General features: G+C 41.7%; 2 protein-coding genes and 1 long non-coding RNA gene across 5 annotated transcripts in view; 1 reads left to right on the top strand and 2 right to left on the bottom strand.

Annotated features, from left to right (window-relative positions):
- LOC106092974 (serine/threonine-protein kinase OSR1) overlaps positions 1-11,591 on the bottom strand; it is a 172,923-nt gene extending 161,332 nt beyond the window's left edge. The window contains exon 1 of one of the 3 annotated variants that reach the window (XR_009396931.1): positions 11,341-11,591. The gene's annotated coding sequence lies outside the window, so the exon portion shown is untranslated. The remainder of the gene's footprint in view (positions 1-11,340) is intronic. The other 2 variants (XM_059361963.1, XM_059361964.1) reach the window with 2 other exon arrangements.
- Positions 10,536-11,234, top strand: LOC106094826 (uncharacterized). The gene is made up of 2 exons (XR_001222643.2): positions 10,536-10,669; positions 10,727-11,234. It is a non-coding gene; the product is annotated as an uncharacterized LOC106094826 (long non-coding RNA).
- Positions 11,592-16,155: 4,564 nt separating the features above from the next.
- LOC131995167 (probable ATP-dependent RNA helicase vasa-like) lies at positions 16,156-17,058 on the bottom strand. Its single transcript, XM_059363321.1, has 2 exons — positions 16,553-17,058; positions 16,156-16,472 (listed from the first exon to the last, which is right to left on the bottom strand). The coding sequence occupies exons 1-2, from the start codon at positions 16,940-16,942 to the stop codon at positions 16,464-16,466; spliced, it is 399 nt and encodes a 132-aa protein (XP_059219304.1). The 5' UTR covers positions 16,943-17,058; the 3' UTR covers positions 16,156-16,463.
- Between the last annotated feature and the right edge of the window lie 6,580 nt (positions 17,059-23,638).

Genomic DNA, 23,638 nt, shown 5'->3' with positions numbered 1-23,638 from the left:
TGGCGATGTCCTCAAATAATTTGGCATGGCTGACCGTGTCGAATGCCTTCGACAGGTCCAGTGCCACGAGGACCGTCCTATCACATGGCCTGGGTTGATTGAAGCCACGGCAAATGTGTGTGGTGATGGCATGCAAAGCTGTTGTTGTGCTGTGCAGTCTCCGAAATCCATGTTGATGCTCGGCGAATGGAAATTCTCCTACGAGGCTCGGGAGGAGTAATGCCTCAAGCGTCTTTGCCACTGGTGAGAGAAGGGAGATCGGTCTGTACGACTTCCCCAAACTCGGGTCTTTTCCAGGCTTCAGTAGCGGGATCACTCTGCCCATTTTCCAGACATCGGGAACTATAAGAGTGTTCAATGACAGGTTAAGGACAGTGGTAAGGTACGTAACTCCAGGTGAATCCAGATTCTTCAGCATCAATGTAGAGATTCCGTCGGGGCCCAACGTCTTTGAAGTTTTGGCGCCACGGATGACATTCGTAACTTCGCCCACGGTAAATTGTGATGGCTGTTCATCGGCTCGGAGACCACGAATACGGCGAATGGCTCTCCTCCTTGCCCTGTCTCTCTCGGGATGCACAATAAATTGAACAACCTGGCGCATCTCTTCGGATCAGTCACGGTTATCTCGCCAAAAGTGACAGGTCCTGTCGTCCCGTCTACCGGGGTTCGAGAGAGACTTAACAGTGGCCCACAGTTTGGCGCACCGGTGCCTAAGTTACATTGCTCCAAGTGTTCCAGCCGCAAATTCCGCTTATGCTCGTTTACTACCCCGCTAACCCCAGAATCAACGAGCTGAATCTGGAAATAAACAGCCAGATTCAGCTCGTTGATTCTGGGGTTAGCGGGGTCCATAGCACGAATCACATCATGCTCGTCTGCGAGTACCACTGCTTGCCCCGGAAATTGGGTCGCACTTGTGGTATTCGACCGGCTGGTATAAAGCGAACGGCTGCTGCGTTGATGATGTCTCGGAATTTCCTCTCGGCCACAAGCACATCAGAGGGGGTGGCAGTTCACTGAAGCGGCGATTGGTATACTCTCTGAAGCCAGTCCAATCGGCCTTCTTATAATTGATGAACGTCCGGCGCTCAGAGGTTATGAAGTCGGGTGGTCGGTCGATGGTGAGAATTATGAGGAGGTGGTCTGACCCCAATGAGATGACGGCTTGCCTGGAGACGTCACTCAGGAGATCAGGGGATGCAATTGAGATGTCTGGCGAGCTGCTGCACCTCCTGGTAATCCTAGTGGGGGCTTCCTCATTCACCGTGCAAAACGTGGAGCTATCTATCTGCTCTGCCAAAGCTTTGCCACGCTGGTCCTTACCTAGGGGAGAATGCCATGACGTGTGATGTGCATTAAAATCCCCAAGAACCAGACGATTATGGCCAGATAGCAACCCACTTATGTCGGGGTTGTAAGCCTGGCCATTAATCGGGACACAGCTAACAACCGGCGGTATATACACGTTGTATATCTCTATCTCGGCAGTACCAGACCTGACTGCTACCCCCATACATTCCATTTATGGGTCACCAGCGTCAAGCGCAGGCGAGATAGGTCTATACTGCACGGAATGGTGTATAACGAAGGCCAATCCCCCACCTCCTTTCCTTGAGCGATCCTTACGTAGCACATTGTAACCGTGACAACTGTGCAAGCTGCAGGTGTTGGTCAGCTTTGTCTTCTGGATCGCTGCGACCGATATGCTCTTCCGACTCATAAAATCTACGATCTCATCGATCTTGCCACGCTGTCCGTTGCAGTTTAACTGCATGAACGATACACTTCCCGGCACTGGCTTGGCAATAGTAGGGCTAGGGTGCTGTCGTTGCATAAATTGCCGTACGGGAGAGGTAGGGGGGGTCACATAGTCCGACGACGAGGACGCCGAAGGCGACGACGCGACGCTTGTGATCCACTGCTGGCTATGTTCGCACAGTACCTTGCGACATAGCCAGTATGACTATACTCCCGTAGTGAAGTTAGGCCAGAGCAAGAACGGAAATGTAACCACCCCATGCACCGGTTACACCTCACCGACACCGACCGATGATGAAGGCGCTTCTGGCAAACCGAACAGAACCAGGGTCCGGGATTCTTTTCAATCCCGGCACGGACCAGAAGCGTGCGGAGAAGGCACTCCGGGATGTGCCTCTCCCATGACGAAAAAAGAGGAACACGTACACTGAGGCGGCAGCCCTTGCCGATGTGGATTCCATCGGGTCAATCCGGTGCGTACAACCGGCTGCCATGGGATTATGATGTCGATGTCGTCGGCATAGGCGAGTAGCATGTGTTCTCTTGTGATTAGTGTGCCATATCTATTCACATCTGCATCTCGTATAATCTACTCCAGCAGGATATTAAAGACATCACACGATAGGCTGTCTCCTTGTCTGAAACCTCGTTTTGTATGAAATGGTTCCGAGAGATTCTTTCCAATTCTTACTGAGGAACGCGTATCAGCTAGTGTCATCCTCCTTATCAGGCGACACACTGATAAGGTGTATGCATTAGCTTGTCTGCGCAATCTGCCATGAAGAACGCATACCCAAAGATTAGAACCTCAGCTTACTATGTTCCGTACAAAGGAAAGGAGACATGACGGAATGCGCCCACTACAGAGGAATAAGTCTTCTCCCCATCGCATACTATATACTCTCGAGCGTACTGTGTGAATGATTAAAACCTAAAGTCAATGAGATAATTGGTCCCCCATCAATGCGGCTTTAGACCCGGTATATCCACCCTAGACCAGATATTTACAGTGCGCCAAACCCTGGAAAAGACCCGAGGAAGAAAAATCAGCACCTACCATCTCTTTGTTGACTTCAAAACTGCTTTAGATACCCCTACCAAACTCAGACATGGCTTGAAATGCCGTTCAAAGGCATTTCAAGCCATGTCTGAGTTTGGTAGGGGTATCTAAAGCAGTTTTGAAGTCAACAAAGAGATGGTAGGTGCTGATTTTTCTTCCTCGGGTCTTTTCCAGGGTTTGGCGCACTGTAAATATCTGGTCTAGGGTGGATATACCGGGTCTAAAGCCGCATTGATGGGGGACCAATTATCTCATTGACTTTAGGTTTTAATCATTCACACAGTACGCTCGAGAGTATATAGTATGCGATGGGGAGAAGACTTATTCCTCTGTAGTGGGCGCATTCCGTCATGTCTCCTTTCCTTTGTACGGAACATAGTAAGCTGAGGTTCTAATCTTTGGGTATGCGTTCTTCATGGCAGATTGCGCAGACAAGCTAATGCATACACCTTATCAGTGTGTCGCCTGATAAGGAGGATGACACTAGCTGATACGCGTTCCTCAGTAAGAATTGGAAAGAATCTCTCGGAACCATTTCATACAAAACGAGGTTTCAGACAAGGAGACAGCCTATCGTGTGATGTCTTTAATATCCTGCTGGAGTAGATTATACGAGATGCAGATGTGAATAGATATGGCACACTAATCACAAGAGAACACATGCTACTCGCCTATGCCGACGACATCGACATCATAATCCCATGGCAGCCGGTTGTACGCACCGGATTGACCCGATGGAATCCACATCGGCAAGGGCTGCCGCCTCAGTGTACGTGTTCCTCTTTTTTCGTCATGGGAGAGGCACATCCCGGAGTGCCTTCTCCGCACGCTTCTGGTCCGTGCCGGGATTGAAAAGAATCCCGGACCCTGGTTCTGTTCGGTTTGCCAGAAGCGCCTTCATCATCGGTCGGTGTCGGTGAGGTGTAACCGGTGCATGGGGTGGTTACATTTCCGTTCTTGCTCTGGCCTAACTTCACTACGGGAGTATAGTCATACTGGCTATGTCGCAAGGTACTGTGCGAACATAGCCAGCAGTGGATCACAAGCGTCGCGTCGTCGCCTTCGGCGTCCTCGTCGTCGGACTATGTGACCCCCCCTACCTCTCCCGTACGGCAATTTATGCAACGACAGCACCCTAGCCCTACTATTGCCAAGCCAGTGCCGGGAAGTGTATCGTTCATGCAGTTAAACTGCAACGGACAGCGTGGCAAGATCGATGAGATCGTAGATTTTATGAGTCGGAAGAGCATATCGGTCGCAGCGATCCAGAAGACAAAGCTGACCAACACCTGCAGCTTGCACAGTTGTCACGGTTACAATGTGCTACGTAAGGATCGCTCAAGGAAAGGAGGTGGGGGATTGGCCTTCGTTATACACCATTCCGTGCAGTATAGACCTATCTCGCCTGCGCTTGACGCTGGTGACCCATAAATGGAATGTATGGGGGTAGCAGTCAGGTCTGGTACTGCCGAGATAGAGATATACAACGTGTATATACCGCCGGTTGTTAGCTGTGTCCCGATTAATGGCCAGGCTTACAACCCCGACATAAGTGGGTTGCTATCTGGCCATAATCGTCTGGTTCTTGGGGATTTTAATGCACATCACACGTCATGGCATTCTCCCCTAGGTAAGGACCAGCGTGGCAAAGCTTTGGCAGAGCAGATAGATAGCTCCACGTTTTGCACGGTGAATGAGGAAGCCCCCACTAGGATTACCAGGAGGTGCAGCAGCTCGCCAGACATCTCAATTGCATCCCCTGATCTCCTGAGTGACGTCTCCAGGCAAGCCGTCATCTCATTGGGGTCAGACCACCTCCTCATAATTCTCACCATCGACCGACCACCCGACTTCATAACCTCTGAGCGCCGGACGTTCATCAATTATAAGAAGGCCGATTGGACTGGCTTCAGAGAGTATACCAATCGCCGCTTCAGTGAACTGCCACCCCCTCTGATGTGCTTGTGGCCGAGAGGAAATTCCGAGACATCATCAACGCAGCAGCCGTTTGCTTTATACCAGCCGGTCGAATACCACAAGTGCGACCCAATTTCCGGGGCAAGCAGTGGTACTCGCAGACGAGCATGATGGGATTCGTGCTATGGACCCCGCTAACCCCAGAATCAGCGAGCTGAATCTGGAAATAAACAGGGTAGTAAACGAGCATAAGCGGAATTTGCGGCTGGAACACTTGGAGCAATGTAACTTAGGCACCGGTGCGCCAAACTGTGGGCCACTGTTAAGTCTCTCTCGAACCCCGGTAGACGGGACGACAGGACCTGTCACTTTTGGCGAGATAACCGTGACTGATCAGAAGAGATGCGCCAGGTTGTTCAACCGTCAATTTATTGTGCATCCCGAGAGAGACAGGGCAAGGAGGAGAGCCATTCGCCGTATTCGTGGTCTCCGAGCCGATGAACAGCCATCACAATTTACCGTGGGCGAAGTTACGAATGTCATCCGTGGCGCCAAAACTTCAAAGACGTTGGGCCCCGACGGAATCTCTACATTGATGCTGAAGAATCTGGATTCACCTGGAGTTACGTACCTTACCACTGTCCTTAACCTGTCATTGAACACTCTTATAGTTCCCGATGTCTGGAAAATGGGCAGAGTGATCCCGCTACTGAAGCCTGGAAAAGACCCGAGTTTGGGGAAGTCGTACAGACCGATCTCCCTTCTCTCACCAGTGGCAAAGACGCTTGAGGCATTACTCCTCCCGAGCCTCGTAGGAGAATTTCCATTCGCCGAGCATCAACATGGATTTCGGAGACTGCACAGCACAACAACAGCTTTGCATGCCATCACCACACACATTTGCCGTGGCTTCAATCAACCCAGGCCATGTGATAGGACGGTCCTCGTGGCACTGGACCTGTCGAAGGCATTCGACACGGTCAGCCATGCCAAATTATTTGAGGACATCGCCAACACGTCCCTCCAGCCAGGCCTGAAACGTTGGGTCGCGAATTATCTGTGTGGCCGCCAGTCATTTGTGGAATTTAGGAATAAAAAGTCAAAACACCGTAGAGTGAAACAGGGAGTTCCCCAAGGTGGGGTGATATCTCCGGCTCTGTTTAACCTCTACCTATCCTCTATCCCACCTCCTCCAGACGGCATAGAGATCGTATCATATGCGGACGATTGTACGATCATGGCATCAGGCCCCCCACCCATTGATGACATCTGCGATAGGTTGAACGTCTACCTCAACGAGCTTGCCTCATATTTCGCTGCAAGAAATCTGAAGATATCTGCCACCAAATCTTCAGCTGACTGTGATGGTCGATGGAGAAATGATTCCGACCATCAAGTGTCCCAAAATACTTGGCGTCACATTTGCCAGCTCCTACACTTTCTCCCCACATGCCACAGCAATCTGCAATAAAGTCAAAAGTAGAAACAAGGTCCTCAAGTCACTCGCTGGCAGCACTTGGGGTGCAGACAAAGAAACCTTGTTGACCACGTACAAAGCAATTGGCCGGTCTGTGGTAAGTTATGCAGCGCCAGTGTGGTCACGTCAACTTTGTGACACGCAGTGGAATAATATTCAGATCTGTCAGAATGCCGCCCTCCGAAATGCGACGGGCTGTCTCCTCAGTTCTCATGTGGACCACCTCCATCAGGAGACAAAGATCCTACCAGTGCGAAGACATAACTACATGCTGTCTAAGCAATACCTTTTGGGCTGTTATGGCAGAAATCATCCAAATCATCATCTTGTGGATAGATACCCACCGCCCAGAAGCCTTAAGGTAGATCTACACGATCTAGAGCGTGAGGTCCAGCGCTACAAGAGAGAACCTCTAGATCAAGCGGCATATCAAGCGGGTCTGAACAACATTCATGCAGACACGGTAGCAGACGCGTTAATTGGCTACCGGGTGAATGTAGTCCTTGGAGAACGACCGCCACCCATTGCACCCGAATAATCGACCTCCCCCGGCAAACCAGAGTGGTTCTGGCTCAATTACGTTCCGGCAGATGCAGCCGCCTCAATTCCCACAGAGCTAGGATTGATGCCGACGTGCAAGATGTATGTCCCGATTGTAACCAGGGACCGCACGATACACGTCACCTGTTTAACTGCCCGGCCAGACCCACTCGACTCAGACCCAGATCCCTGTGGACGCACCCCATCTTAGTCGCGGAGTTCCTGGGTCTTGACACTCAACAGAATCAAGCAGACGAAAGATAGTACACAATAAACTGCTACAACAACAACAACAACCACTTCCTTAATTGCAAGGATCTCTGATTGATACACACTGAAGTAGTCGGGTAACCTTTTCGATGTGACCAGTTCTAGATCTTTGGAGTACACCCAAAGCCCACGTGGTCGTTTAGTTTGGAACCATCCAGGAATATCGTAGTTCCAATCGATTCTATCAGGAATAGTGATACAGGAATTTTTATCAAAAAACGGCTCAGGTAGTGTGTAATCCACACTTCCTGGAACATCGGATATTGTATGAAGGATAATACAGTGTCCGTAGCGGCCACATGACCAATGAGAAAGCTCCCTTACCCTCACGGCAGTGGTCGCTGCAATTTGGGTAGCTACAATGTCCAGAGGATAAAGATATAGCATTAAATTCAATGCATCTTTTGGTGTCGTCCTCAGTGCTGCTGTGATGCTCAAACAAGCCATCCTTTGGATCCGTTTAAGTATTGAGCAGTAGGTGGATTTTTGAAGCGCCGTCCATCAGACCACAACATTATATAGCATTATAGGTCTGGCAGCTGCAATATATACCCAATGCATGACACGCGGTCTACACCCCAACTTTTGCCATCGGCTCTCTTGCAGGTGTATGGGGCAAGAGTGGCCTTTCATGCCCTTTCCAAAATGTTGGATTTTAAGTTCAATTTCCTGTCCAGCAAAACACCCAGGTATTTTGCGCTTTCTGTAAATGGCACATTCTCTCCACCCAAGGAGACAGGTTCCACTGTAGGCACCTTGTATCTCCTGCTGAAAAGAACTACTTCTGTCTCTCACGGATTTATACCCATACTACTTTCGGAGGCCCACTTTGCTGTTTCACGTAGAGCTTCCTAAAGTATATCTATTAGAGTGCTGGGAAACTTTCCCTAACCGTAATTGCCGCGTCATCAGCATACGCGGCTACTTTTAGGCCTTTTTCTTCCAGAGACAATAATATATTGTTAATGGATGTATTTTAAAATAGAGGCGACAGTACACCTCCGTGAGGTGTTCCTCTGCTGACCCATCTTTTAGTAAGTAAGTTATTAATAAACTTTCTTACGGTAGAGTTGATGCCCAGAAACTCCAACTCTACCTTTGCTACCATTGTATGATCTTTGACAGCGAGAGGACCTTCTTTGTGTGCGTGAAGGGCTGTTTCAGTGGATTTGCCTTTACTATATGCATGTTGCTGCCAAGACAGACGATCGTCAGGGATCTCTACCCTAAGATATGTTTCTATCAACCTCTCAAGAGTCTTCAGCGTAAGGATTACGGACTAATAGGACTAATCGCCTTCATTCTTGCTTTCGGAATGCAAATGTACTTCGTGTCCCTCCATCCCACAGGTATATATGATATGACATTCTGATACAAGCAGATTATATCTCTCTGATTCAGGGAACCTGTCTATCAGACACAGCTTGTAATTCAGCCGGTGATACATCATCAGGGCCTGGCGAGTCGGAACTTCTTATCAGCTCAGACACAATTTCCCTTATGGCCTCCGACGAATGCATATCAGTGACCTCTTCTGACGCCACGTTGTCCGTTGGAGAAATTCCCGGGAAATGTGTATCAACGAGTAGTTCTCTGACTTCTGAACATACCACAGGTCTCGAGGACAGAATCTTCCTTAGCCTAGAGGCTATCCTCCACGGAGCTGCAGAATTCTACCCAGCATTCTTAGCTCAGCCATATAGATGTCCCAAACGTGTTGTGCTCTTGTGGCTATTGTTCTGTTCAAGAGTTTTCTGCAGTCCTTCCTTAGACCAACCAGCTCTGGGGTCCACCATGGCGGTCGCTGTTTGCCCCTTGGCTTGTCACTAGGGCATGCTTACACAAGCGAGTCATTCAGGGCCTTCGTGAACCGCATCAGAGAATTTCATACTCACGAGACTCGTTAGAACTTATGATGTGCTTCCAAACGCATCCAGGGGCAGGTGAGAAAGCTGTGGAACAACTCTTACTCGGGAAACTGGGCACATAAGGTGCGGACGATTTCTCCTTAGATGCTTCACTAACTGCTGCTGTCGAAGTACTTTCTGAGTTCGGTGCTTCCCCGCTGGCACACACTTTTAGCCCAGTGCAGCTCTGTGACCCTACCGCACAGGGCTTGTCGGGTCCCGTTTCGATGCCATCCTCTCCTGTCACGATCGTGGCGGGGAGATTTTCAGTCTCCTGCAATCCGTCGGACTTTATCGATGTGGTCGATAGTTCCTCAGGCAAGTGTTCAGCAATAACTGCTGAGTCGTCTCTTGATTCCCCAACCCCACCGCTTCTATAGACCTTCAGTTTCAACTTGTTGAATCCGTAGGATACAACCCCTTCAGACTTGTTGAGTTTAGTAGGAATGCTGCATGTCTCCGGTCACCTCAGCCTCATCCAATCTACCAATCTTCCAGTCGATGGTTGAAAGATTTGGATTATATTCCATTAGACTTCCATGTATCGCTTCAGAATCTGAGGGAATCCTTGGTATCCAAGCATGCGCCATTGGTCGAGGTGGAATATCTTCCTTCTTGACTAAATCTAGTGCAGCACCTGGCCAGATCTCACCAATCTTCTTTAGCCCACAACGATACATTTCAATTGAGCCTTCATCGCCGAGGGCAATTAGCCAGTATCGTCCTCGATACCAGCCTGCATCGTCACAAACTGGACTTCAGAGTATACTGATGACAGTCCATTGACTATCACACTCTAGTTATTCCTAGGTATGCAGTCCTATTATCCTCCCGTGTGGACAACTGTCATCACCAAACTTGGACCCATATTGCTGGTGTTCGCCCTAGTTCTTTTAGGCATGGGATGCTCTTCAGGTTGCCGCAGCCTTTTGGCTGACTGCGGTGCAGTTTCCGAATCTAGACGTGTAGTCTTTGGGGTAGCCTGTGCAGCGAATTCCCGAACACAATTTAGGGAGTCTCTCTCCCTATTAGTGAGAGTCTTAGGATCATTCGCAACAAGCCTCTCAATAAACTTGAGAGCGATGCGTCTTCTATTATTCCAACCTCTTAGAGAGCGTGTTGGTTTGTCGGGGAAGGCCGATGGCCTAGGCAAATTATAGGCATGCGAAGAAATAATAGATTCGGCCTTGTCCTTGAAACTCGAACCAAGTGTGTTCGTCAAAAGCCCCTGCTGACCAGTCGTCTGTCGGCTAGCAGAGCCTGATGCAGCCGCTCCACCAGTCGAGGTTTCAGTAGCAGGGTTGATACGGGTTGATACCACCACCGCAGCTGTTGGGTCTTTGGAGTTCATTTTAATATTCAAAATATTTTCCGTATTCCACTTCCATATTCTCAAATTCGTCAATGTTGTCTTAAAAAGTACGAGGTAGAGGATTGTTATAACTATAACTATAATAAAAAATACTTCGAAATTTGGAAAAGTTAGCGAATACACCTAATATTTAATGTCCGCAATTTTCTCGAGTTTTGTGAACTTCCCCGACTGAGTTTTAACATTTGCCACTGAGTGTACAGGTATGATTTTGGTATATATAAAAATGCAGTCAGCTGTTTCGGTAGAATTAGGGAATAGTAAACATTAAATTTAATTGTACGCATTTTAGGATAAATATAAGGCAGACATCGAAAATAGTGATAATGTAGGCCACAAATTTCGAATTATAACAAAAACAAATGGTAGGTCAGCTACAACTACGAATGTCATTCATCTATTCATATCCACTCCGATTGCAGTCTAGAAAATCAATTCCGTTCCGTTCGCCGAACAAAAATAAAAAAAAAAATGATGACAAACAGATGCCGGCACTGATTGTTGTTGCTCTCGTTTTTGTAGTTTCTTGTATTTTTGCAACAAATTATGAAACGCAAAGACCGTGAAAAGCGAGCTGCTAACGTAATCGACGAAAAGCGGAGGAGGATTGTGGAGACACAAATAATCACTGATTGTGAAGACCATATTATCTTTTCCATTACACCAGAAATCGAACCGAAATTAAAGAAATTTGCGAAACAATAAGCTGAAAAAATGAACGCACACAATCAAAAATGGGTGTTAACCCACCCAGGAGCGAGTATCAGTGATTCTGTCAAAGTTCAAAAATAGAAACCCGAAAATTGGAAAAAATCAATTAAGCAAATTTCAAATTAAAAAGCCCGAAGACACGAGCACACTCAATACAAATCGGATTATAGCAATAAAAACTGGAAGAACCACTTCCGCAACACCACAATTGATAGTGAACGTAACGAGTATCTAATATACGACTATAATAACAAAAGCAGATATCAAGTTGAGTCGCATTTTTCATTTGCAAATCCATTCGGCTACGGCAGTGTGAATAACTTACTCCGTTTTGTAGCAATTTTGTACCAGATTTCTTTCAATTCGAAAAATTGCTTCTATAGAAAGCTAATGTGTCTTTGGCAGATAATTTCACTCACGTAGCTGTTCGATTTTACAAATTAACAACGAGAACGACAGCCGAACTTTTTTAGCAAAAGCCGCACGAAATAACTAAAAATGTTCTATTTTCGATTTGTTTTGATAGATAGACGTTTCGTTTCCAACCATCGGAATGACAACCAAAGGTACAAGGAAAGGTCGTTGCCAAGCAATGTTGCCAATTCAATTCGGAAACCCACCTTTTCACAATGCTACGTTGACGCCACAAATTAGGGTAGTCCACATCCGACAATTTTCTTTATTTAGGGTTAGTATTCTGTTTTGCTTTCGGAATAGTCGCTTTAATTTATGATTATGTCACGAGCAACATTTTACAGTTACCATTTGTTTCCATACCAAAAGACTTTTATCTGCCCTTATGTTTTATATGTTTTTCACAAATAAATAAAATAACTTAAAGAACAGAAGAACCATTGAAACTACAGATGTTCAATGTGTATAAATGTGCTGTCGACTTTTCTAAAGGCCGTTGAGCTTTGTTTTTGGGCGTCGAGTTGAAAATGCAACTCTGCAAACAAATCCCATGAAGGCAATTCACAAAAGTTAGAGAATTTTTAACTTTGACTTGCTCAAACTGAAAATGTATGGGAAACTTCGCTGCACAACACGAGATTTTCGAAATCTTGTTGCATAATAGTCCATATATTTTACGAAGAGTCTTTCTCTCAAAAACTTCAAGCACTGCCAAATCTGCTTTCACAAGTACCCATGCCCCATCTGACAAAATTTTATGTTCAGATTTAAAAATATCATTTCACTAACTTAATTGCTGACCACAATACATATGCTGAACACATTAAATGTAGATCACAATAAAAAAACTGTCAAAAACATCCTGTTGACAAATGCAGATCACTTGGAACCATGTTCACACTTGAGTGCACTATCTATCAAAATCATTGATTAGTGCATATGTAACAAAACAGGAGCAAATGTCTGTTCAATAATAATAAAAAACAACAATTAAAACTAATTAACAAGGTCTGTTTAAAAGTTTGAATTTATGTGTATATAAGTAAATATATGTATATATATATATATATATATATATATATATATATATATATATATATATATATATATATATATATATATATATATATATATATATATATATTGTAAAGCTTCTGTCAACAAACTAACTCTTTTTATTATATTTTTCAAACAAACAACATTAAAGGAACAAGCTAGTCTACTTAGTTTCATCAAAAGTTTCTTATAAATACGAGTATAACAAGTTATCATATTACAGTTCGGCCAACCTGACAATATGATTGCCCACAATCATGATATAAAAATTGTGTATATTATATAAGTGTGACCAATAACATAAATCTATAACCTAGGTGTCAACCATTTCCGAAGTCGCTTTGCTTCAATTATACCCTTATATGGGATCTGTGTCAGTTGACAATTGTCAACATCTCTCACAACGTAGCGATCATTATCTAATACTTTTTCAATAATGTAGGGACCACGATATTTTTCACAAAATTTCTTATTCTTCCCAACTGTATTGTCAATATTCATAATAACAACATAATCACCCTCATCGTAACGTTTTGCCGGTTCATGATGTTTGGAAAAGTATAATTCGTTGTAGTTCTGAGATCGCTGTATAGAATTCAATGCCTTAACCCTCATATCCCTCAAATTTAGTTTCTCCTCATTACTCATTTTCTTATCTAGATATTCCGACAGCTTATCTACCACCACCCCTCGTTGATTCGTTCCAAAGAGTAACTTCGCTGGGTTTTCCTTTGTAGAACTGTGAACACAGTTATTGATAGCATATTCCACCTGGGACAATTTCAGTGACCAATCGGAATGATCTATTGGGTCACTCAATTTGCTCAACATGGACTTAATAATACGATTTACACGCTCAACCTGCCCATTTGCTTGTGGAGAGGCAACCGCCACCTTAACATGATTAATATTATTTTTCAAAATGAATTCAGAAAACTCCAATGACGTAAAACATGATCCTCTGTCCGAGATTAGGCGTCTTGGTCTACTGTAATAACTAAAATACTTTTCGAGAGAACAACAAACCTCCTTAGTGCTCGTCGAATTTAAAGGATAAAGTCGAACAAATTTTGTAAAAGAATCAACTACCTCTAAAATGTGTTTTCTTTTCGATTTTAATGATGGAAGTGGTCCGAAGTGATCCACGTGTATCGTATCGAATGGCTCCGCCACCTTTGGAATGCTGTACATGTTCTGTTGGTTTATTCTAGCTGGAGCAGCATAAATGATACATTTTATATAGGGTGATTTTTTTGAGGTTAGGATTTTCATGCATTAGTATTTGACAGATCACGTGGGATTTCAGACATGGTGTCAAAGAGAAAGATGCTCAGTATGCTTTGACATTTCATCATGAATAGACTTACTAACGAGCAACGCTTGCAAATCATTGAATTTTATTACCAAAATCAGTGTTCGGTTCGAAATGTGTTCAAATTTTAACAAATTTTGTTCAGCGATGAGGCTCATTTCTGGTTGAATGGCTACGTAAATAAGCAAAATTGCCGCATTTGGAGTGAAGAGCAACCAGAAGCCGTTCAAGAACTGCCCATGCATCCCGAAAAATGCACTGTTTGGTGTGGTTTGTACGCTGGTGGAATCATTGGACCGTATTTTTTCAAAGATGCTGTTGGACGCAACGTTACGGTGAATGAACACATTTCGAACCGAACACTGATTTTGGTAATAAAATTCAATGATTTGCAAGCGTTGCTCGTTAGTAAGTCTATTCATGATGAAATGTCAAAGCATACTGAGCATCTTTCTCTTTGACACCATGTCTGAAATCCCACGTGATCTGTCAATTACTAATGCATGAAAATCCTAACCTCAAAAAAATCACCCTTTACAATTCTTAATGAAGCTATCTATCTTATTGCGCATGTCTGGGAACCAAAAATTCTCTCGAATCTTATAATAACATTTATCTGTCCCCAGGTGTCCAAGCTTCTCATGTATCATTCTTATCACATTATCTTCCATTTCCTTTGGGACATATAAACAAACGGTTGCACCCACTTTCTTAAATAAGAGACCGTCTATTAGGTCAAAATCACATACATATCTCTTCCTTTTCCAAACGTTTACATAAGTCCTTAATAACAGGATCTCTAGCTTGGGTCAGTTGAATTTGGACATCGAGTTGATTCGAATCTACAGAGCAAATCATGTTACATCCCACATGAGGGGATATTTCCTTTTCTATACATCTGCTTAACATATCCACATGACCCATAGAAGAACCCTTCCTGTGTTCGATAGAATAGTCATAGTTCTCTAGTTCCAATGCCCAGCGGGATATCCGAGGATTAACTTGTCTCTTGTTCAAGGTCATTGTAAGTGAATTGCAATCTGTGACTATGGTAAAATGTAATCCTTCTAAATACACACGAAACCGGCGCAACGCGTAAATAATTGCGAGTGTTTCCAGTTCGAAGCTATGATATCTCGATTCTGCATTGGTTGTAGCCTTTGAAAAAAATGCTACGGGATGGAACTTTTTATCATCCTGACGCTGCATCAATATTGCTCCGAATCCATGAGAACTTGCATCACAATGTAACTCCGTATCTCTTTTAGGGTTATAGATAGCTAATACTGGGGCCCGAAGTAAACGAGACTTTAATTCACTAAAGGCCTTTACACATTCTTCAGAGAAAACGAATTTTTTCTCTTTACGAAGCAAATCTAACAATGGCCTTGCAATATTTGAGAATGACGGAACGAATTTCCTAAAGTAGGAAAACAACCCAAGACAAGTTTGTAATTCCCTATGATTCCTTGGCATTGGTATTTGTTTCACAGCTCGCAAGTGATTTTCTGTCGGCCGTATACCTTTTGGGCTGATTAAGTATCCTAAATACTCTAAACTCTGATAACCAAATTTACATTTAGTTAACTTGATACGTAATCCGTACTCAAAAGCACGTCCAAGTACAACCGCCAATGTCTGAACATGAGAATCGAAATCAGAGGATGCAATCAATATGTCATCCATATATATAACCACTCTATGGTCCTCTATTAAGTCGCGAAATATACCATTTATAAAGCGTTGAAAGTTTGCTGGAGCATTCTTTAAACCAAATGGCATCTTCAAATACTCGTACTGTCCAAATGGGGTTACAAATGAAGTGTATGGAATTGAATCATTATGCATTTCTATGTTGAAAAATCCATCCTTCAAATCCATGAGGCTAAACCAATTTTTGCCTGATATGCTCTCAATACAATCCTCGATGAGGGGTAAAGGAAAGTTATCCCTAATAGTCTTTTTGTTTAACGCTCGATAATCGACACACATCCGCGTTTCCCCTGTCTTTTTCTTTACCAACACAATTGCTGACGTGTATGGAGAATTGCTGTAACGTATTATTTTCCTTTCTAACAAATCACTAACAATCTTCTGCGTTTCCTCACGATCACGAACCGACAATCTACGGGGAGAGCAGTGTATTGGAATATCATCAGATAATTTAATCTGCATCCTATAATCAGATGACTTTTTATCAATTCCCTTTGGAGTTATATAACGATTATGAATAAGATCTTCTAAAGTCTTCTTCTGGAATGAATTTAACAAAGGATTTAGATCAATAGAGTCCGTACGTATCACTTGGGAATTCACATTCATAAGAATTGCTTATCGTAGATGGTGTAGACACCGAGGTTATATTATTATTGTCATTTATTTTTCTTGTGGATTCAAATACTTCTATATCATTCGTAGTTTCCTTGACTTGAAGTAATTTTACATTAAATGCATGCATAAAGTTCCGTCCAAGAATCATTGGAACATGAATGCTCTCGTTCGGAACAACAAGTAATTCTATTTGTTTAGACGATTTTTTAAATTTTATTAAACAAGAAATATTTCCATATATTTTCAAAGGGGAATTGCCAACTCCAACATACGAAGTTGGTATTAAATTCTTCGAACGTATCACACCAGTCGGTAATAAAGACATCTTAACCAAACTAATTGGGCTACCGGAATCGATCAAGCACGAAATATTCGCAGAATTAGTATATTTGGATCCACAAGAATATTTAAAGGCCACACTTACCATTTGTGTTGTGTCTACAATATCATTACTACAAAATATGGGAGCAGTAACATTCATCCTTTTAGGACAATCCTTGTAAAAATGTCCCATTTGGAAACAATGGAAGCAAGATCCCGGTGGACGTCGAGGCTTATTGCAGGTGTTCTTCATATGTCCAAATTGAGAGCAATTGAAACATCGTATGCCTTTAGTATTGTCACGGCCTTCTTTATGAGTACTGACTGTTTTTGACCTGCGTTTCTCGTATCTATCTATTCCATGCATCAATTCTTGTAATGAGTTTGATCCGTATAGAATGGATATGTTGTTGGTTTTATCTTCCATTCCGTCTATTATAATGTCAACCAGTTCTTGCTCGTTGATTTCGCCTTCTGCTGCAATAGTTTGCATTGCTACTATATAGGCAATACACGGCTCTGTTGGCTTCAACTTGCGCAAACGCAATTTTTGATAAACTTCTTCTTGCGTTACCGTTCTCTTGAAAATGTCTTAGAGCGATCTCTTCAACTCCTTATATTCTTTGTAATTTGAATTTTCCATGAACTCTCGCGCAGTTCCAACCAGCAAATATCTTAAGCATATATATTTTTCTTGGTCAGTCATATTTATAGTGTAGCTTTCAAAAGAGTTTATCCATTTTTCAATATTTCGTCCATCATTCCCAGAAAATTTCGGAACCATCATAGAGAGCTCGTCATAATTGATATTTGTAGAAACCTTTTTTCCACCGTTTTCTAAAGATTCAATTTGGTTTCGAAGAGCCAACATTTCTTGCTTCAATCTCAAAACTCTAATTTCACTCTCTAGTTCATCAGCTTCACGGGATAAAACGCTTGAACGAATGAAAGGGTCTGTTACCTGTGATGGAACAGAAGGTCTAGAAAATTGTCCTCGAAGTAAGTTTGCAGGAACGGAAACTGAGGAATAATTGACGGAGGGTACGGAAGAAACAACACAAGAAGATACGGAAGGAGGTACGGAAGTTTGTGTTTGCGGAAGAACATCACAGGACACGCCAATTGCTCTATTGTTAAAAGCGACACCCAATGTATTTGTATTCATTAAATCGGAAATAACTGATGAAGTCCGGGCGGCAGAAACAGAAGCAGCAGTCCCTGAAGTACCAGGAAATTGTCTTTGAACTGTATTTACAGGAACGGAAGCAGAAGAATTATAGACGGAAGGTACGGAAGAAATTACGGAAGGAGGCACTGAAGTCTGTGTTTGCCGAAGATTTGCACAGGATACGCCAATTTCGCTGTTATTAAAAGCGACACTCAATGTATTTCTAGATATTAAATCGGTTGAAGTCCGTGCGGCAGAAAAACAAGCGGCAGTTCCAAGAACCAATTCAGTTTGATTTGTGGACTCACCATTACATTGAAATGACTGAAGCAAATTTTCAGGATCGGCAGTTGCGGAATTAATAACGGGAGTTTCATTCAAAGTATTGGATGACATTGTAGTGACAGTTACAGATGAATTCCCAGCAGAATCAGAAGAAACCACATTTCCAGAAGGCAATTCAGTCTGCTTTGATGGACCACCGTTAACTTGCAAAGAATCATATAATGTTCTCAATTGTGCAATTTACGCTGTTTCTGGAAATTCCATATTTGAAGCTTTCAAAGCTGAAAGAATTCTTTCTCGAGTAGGGCGTGAATCCATATTTAAAAAAAAAAAAAATTTTTTTTTTTTTGAGTCTTCTTTTTTTTTATTTATTTTTTTTTTGGGAACCCCACACCTGAATTGTAAAGCTTCTGTCAACAAACTGACTCTTTTTTATTATATTTTTCAAACAAACAACATTAAAGGAACAAGCTAGTCTACTTAGTTTCATCAAAAGTTTCTTATAAATACGAGTATAACAAGTTATCATATTACAATATATATATACATATATATATATATATATATATATATATATATATATATATATATATATATATATATATATATATATATATATATATATATATATATATATATATATATATATATATATATATATATATATATATATATATATATATATATATATATATATTCAGAGCAATCCTTTGTGAATTTGATGTAGCAATACAAAATAAAACATCTGCAACACTACTATGGCCTCTACACTATTCATGATCGGATCTGTGGATCCAGATCTGGATACGTTTCCTTCTTCGGTGAAAATTTCATTCTTTTTAAATAATTAAGTTGTGAAAACAATTTAATTGGGAGTTGCTTTCATTCAACTGACAAGAAAAACAGCTGATGAATAGAGCTACGCTCTAATCGTAAAGCGATTTTTATGTGTTATGGTGATTTCGATTATGCAAAACGTGTAGCATTTTTTCGACGTATTGCCGAGTGTAGTGTTCGCTTGTAATGATGGTGCCTACTGAGAGTGTAAATATGTTGCATTTCTTACACCGTGCCAAGTCTACGGAGTAGAATGTCGCACTTAGAATCAGTGGCTATCATTTAAGCAAATTATGTTTGAACCGAAGGACACTAAAACTAAATTTGTCGAATGTTTGAAAAAAAGCGGCAAAATATTAAAAAGAAATATATAAAAATTAAAAAGTGAATGCATTTTATTGAGCTAACGGCAAATTAGATGCATTGCTAAAATGTTCTTCATCCGAAAATTCGATTTTTACCGTATAAGTAATGAGGAAATGTCCTACTGAATGAAATCTGCAAGTTTTTCTGCTCTAAAATCTAAAAGTAATTGGCGAAAAATATCACGAAAAGCGAATATACTACCAGCCTTTATTATAACGAACAACGTTTAGTTATATATGTCGACAAAAAATCGATCGCGCTAACGATTATGTTATTCTCTAACTCCTCGTTAACAGAAATCGTTATCTATTTTTTTCTCTTTGGCAACTCTACCTAAAAACATTGGGCAACCCAATAGAATTTCAGACTTCGAATTTAAAGAATATCGAAGTCTGAAATTCTATTGGGTTGCCCAAAAAGTAATTGCGGATTTTTCATATAGTCGGCGTTGACAAATTTTTTCACAGCTTGTGACTCTGTAATTGCATTCTTTCTTCTGTCAGTTATCAGCTGTTACTTTTAGCTTGCTTTAGAAAAAAAGTGTAAAAAAAGTATATTTGATTAAAATTCATTCTAAGTTTTATTAAAAATGCATTTACTTTCTTTTAAAAAATCCGCAATTACTTTTTGGGCAACCCAATACTTTTATTAATTTAAAACATAACAAATCTAAGTAAAATGTACAAAATTATTTAGAAAAAGTGCAACCAATTCCAATTTATTCGTACGCAGGCTACCACGCTTATTAATTGATTGTACACACACATATATTCGAAATGTTTTAAGAAAACAAAAGAGGAAAATACTCTAAAGCCATCGTAAATATTTATCTTTATTTATTTCGTTAAAATAAACACCAAATAGTTTTCCGTCGTTTAGTTAAGGAATTTCTATTCGTTAGCGAAAACAGCTGATTTTAACGATGACGATTATCGTTAAAAGTGGCTACTTAATACCCAAATCGTTAACTTTTCTGTTATCGCTTTATAACTAAATGATTTTGGTTAAAATACTTTACTGAGTTCCACTACATTTCGTTTGAGAGAGCGAAAATTTACTGGCTATGACAGAATATTTCTTCCACTAGCTGAACGTAGAATAGCCTTCCAAGCGCCTCGATCTTCTGCGCTCATTCTAAAATCTCTGACACCAAGTTTCGAGGTGTCTCCCACAACTAGATCTTTCCATCGGTCTTCCCGGTTTGCGTGTACCACCGTGTTTGCCTTCAAAAAACTTCTTTGCTGGAGTTTCTTCATCCATTCTGACAACATGACCTAGCCAACGCAGCCGTTGTATTTTGATGCGTGTAACTATGTTGTCGTCGTCATACAGCGCATACAGCTCGTGGTTCATACGTCGCCTATATTCTCCGTTAACGCAAACTGGTTCATATATTTTACGAAGAATCTTTCTCTCAGTTACTCCAAGCACTGCCTCATATGCTTACACAAGTACCCATGCTTCAGAACCATATAACAGAACGGGTAGTATCAGTGTCTTGTAAAGTGTAGTCTTCGTCTGTCGAGAGGTGGCCTTGTTTCTAAACTGCTTACTTAGTCCAAAGTAGCATCTGTTTGCCAGTATTATTCTTCGCTTTATCTCAAAATTGGTGTCAGAGTGAAAATTTATCTGTAAGAAATCTATACTCTATGATTGAAACCAGGATTCACTAATAGAAGGTTAGGTCACATGCAAAACACAAAGTGGATAGGCCCCATAAACATCATTAAGGATGTCAAATCTGACGATTGAAAATGTCATCATATAGGAGAAAACGTAAACAAAGAATGAATGTAAAAAGAGAACAAGTTGACATCCTCAATGCCAAGTACTGCCAAATATTAAAAAAAAAGTATATCGGCTGATCGCTTGGCTTAACCTTATTCAGTGAATCCTGGATTGAAACTAATAAAACAACAAAAATAATTCCAGCAATGGGAGCCATAAGTTCATTTGAGCTGCGTACCTACAACTGAATTTTTCGGTAACGGTACCGGCAACGAATATTTAGTTACTTCGTGCTTTTGTCTTATGACATGTCAAATTTTGCTATTGTTAAAGTTGCACAGATAGCGTGATACGAATGAAACTAATAGTGATTTTGTTTCTGAAAAAAACAACAATGGTGCACTAATACGGGACAACATCAACCCTCTTGTAGTGTTACACTTTTTGCATTTTCAACCAAACATTTTTATATGTCTATATGTAGGCATTTCGAGCAAATAAAGGGTGATTTTTTTGAGGTTAGGATTTTCATGCATTAGTATTTGACAGATCACGTGGGATTTCAGACATGGTGTCAAAGAGAAAGATGCTCAGTATGCTTTGACATTTCATCATGAATAGACTTACTAACGAGCAACGCTTGCAAATCATTGAATTTTATTACCAAAATCAGTGTTCGGTTCGAAATGTGTTCATTCACCGTAACGTTGCGTCCAACAGCATCTTTGAAAAAATACGGTCCAATGATTCCACCAGCGTACAAACCACACCAAACAGTGCATTTTTCGGGATGCATGGGCAGTTCTTGAACGGCTTCTGGTTGCTCTTCACTCCAAATGCGGCAATTTTGCTTATTTACGTAGCCATTCAACCAGAAATGAGCCTTATCGCTGAACGGTGAATGAACACATTTCGAACCGAACACTGATTTTGGTAATAAAATTCAATGATTTGCAAGCGTTGCTCGTTAGTAAGTCTATTCATGATGAAATGTCAAAGCATACTGAGCATCTTTCTCTTTGACACCATGTCTGAAATCCCACGTGATCTGTCAAATACTAATGCATGAAAATCCTAACCTCAAAAAAATCACCCTTTAATACTGTGAAAATCGCATTTTTGGATGAAGAACATTTTAGCAATGCATATAATTTGCTGTTAGCTCAATAAAATGCCTTCACTTTTTTCATGTTTATCTATGTTCAAACAAAATTTGCTTAAATGATAGCCACTGATTTTAAGTGCGACATTCTACACCGTAGACTTGGCACGGTGTAAGAAATGCAACATATATAGGCACCATCAATACAAACAAACACTACACTCGGCAACATGTCGAAAAAATTCTAGACTTTTTGAATAATCGAAATCACCATAACACTCTTTTCGATTAGAGCGTAGCAACTCTCAATTATGGTTGCCCAAAAAGTAATTGCGGATTTTTTAAAAGAAAGTAAATGCATTTTTAATAAAACTTAGAATGAACTTTAATTAAATATACTTTTTTACACTTTTTTTCTAAAGCAAGCTAAAAGTAACAGCTTATAACTGACAGAAGAAAGAATGCAATAACAGCTGTGAAAAAATTTGTCAACGCCGACTATATGAAAAATCCGCAATTACTTTTTGGTCAACCCAATAAATTGTTTTCACAACTTCATTATTTAAAAAGCTTTCCCACACCAACTTTCCCACAATATTTTACGGTTATGTCATACAAAAATAACATACTAGACTAACAGCGAAAATGATGAATTGTAAGTAAAATGGCAATTTTGATACACATAATGAAATACCAATGATACCTATAAAGTGACATGTCATAAGGCAGGAACATGTAGTGTAACAGAGCCTTTAGCAATGTCAATACATTTCCCGGCCGATACGGGATGACTATGAGCACCACACAGGCTGGAACTTTGAGCTCCGACTTGTGTGGTGCCCATCGTTATCACGGGAAGCTTAGCTGAAAGCTACCGGGCGCGTCCACAGGTTGCGGATGGTGGAAAGCTCCGTTTGGCCAATAACCCGCCCCCGGAAAACATAAAAGTACTATGAAAAACGAAGGAATATTAAAAACGGACCCCCCAACGTTGACGACCTACGCAAACGAAAAAAGGACCATGATTTGCGGATCTGCACCTGGTATGTCCGCACTCTTTACAGAGAAGGTGCAGAATACGCGCTGGCGGATGTATTACAGAAGTACAAGGCAGACATAACCGCCTTACAGGAAGTGCGATGGACTGGGAATGGCGTCACTACAACACCAAACGGTGACGAACTATACTATAGCTGCCATAAGACGAGGCATGAATTTGGCTGCGGATTTGTGGTTAATCGAAGACTGAAACACCTAGTCTCCAGCTTTACTCCGGTGGATGAGAGGCAAGCCACAATCCGCATAAAAGCTAAATTCTTCAACATCAGTCTTATTTGTGCCCATGCCCCGACGGAAGACAAAGACGAGCAGACCAAGGATATTTTCTACGAGCGCCTAGAGAGAGAATATGACCGCTGCCCCGCCCATGATATTAAAATCGTTCTGGGAGATTTTAATGCGAAAATAGGGAAGGAAGAAATTTTTGTTCCAACAGTCGGAAAGTTTACCCTCCACGAGATAACGTCCAGTAATGGGTTGAGGCTGATAGATTTCGCCGCGGCAAAAAACATGGTAGTTAGTAGCACCAGATTTCAACATAAAAATATCCACAAAGCCACATGGCTGTCGACCGATCAAAACACGAGAAACCAAATTGATCACGTTGAAGGAAGGCATTCATCCAGCGTGTTAGATGTACGATC

The sequence above is a fragment of the Stomoxys calcitrans genome, chromosome 2 (genome assembly GCF_963082655.1).
Source record: "Stomoxys calcitrans chromosome 2, idStoCalc2.1, whole genome shotgun sequence".
NCBI lineage: Eukaryota > Metazoa > Arthropoda > Insecta > Diptera > Muscidae > Stomoxys > Stomoxys calcitrans.
The sequence above is the reverse complement of the archived record's forward strand: the minus strand, read 5'-3'. Positions and strand labels throughout refer to the sequence as shown.

Coding starts and splice junctions, on each gene's coding strand:
- LOC131995167 (XM_059363321.1), bottom strand. CDS start 16,942: ATGCAAACTATTGCAGCAGAAGGCGAAATCAACGAGCAAGAACTGGTT.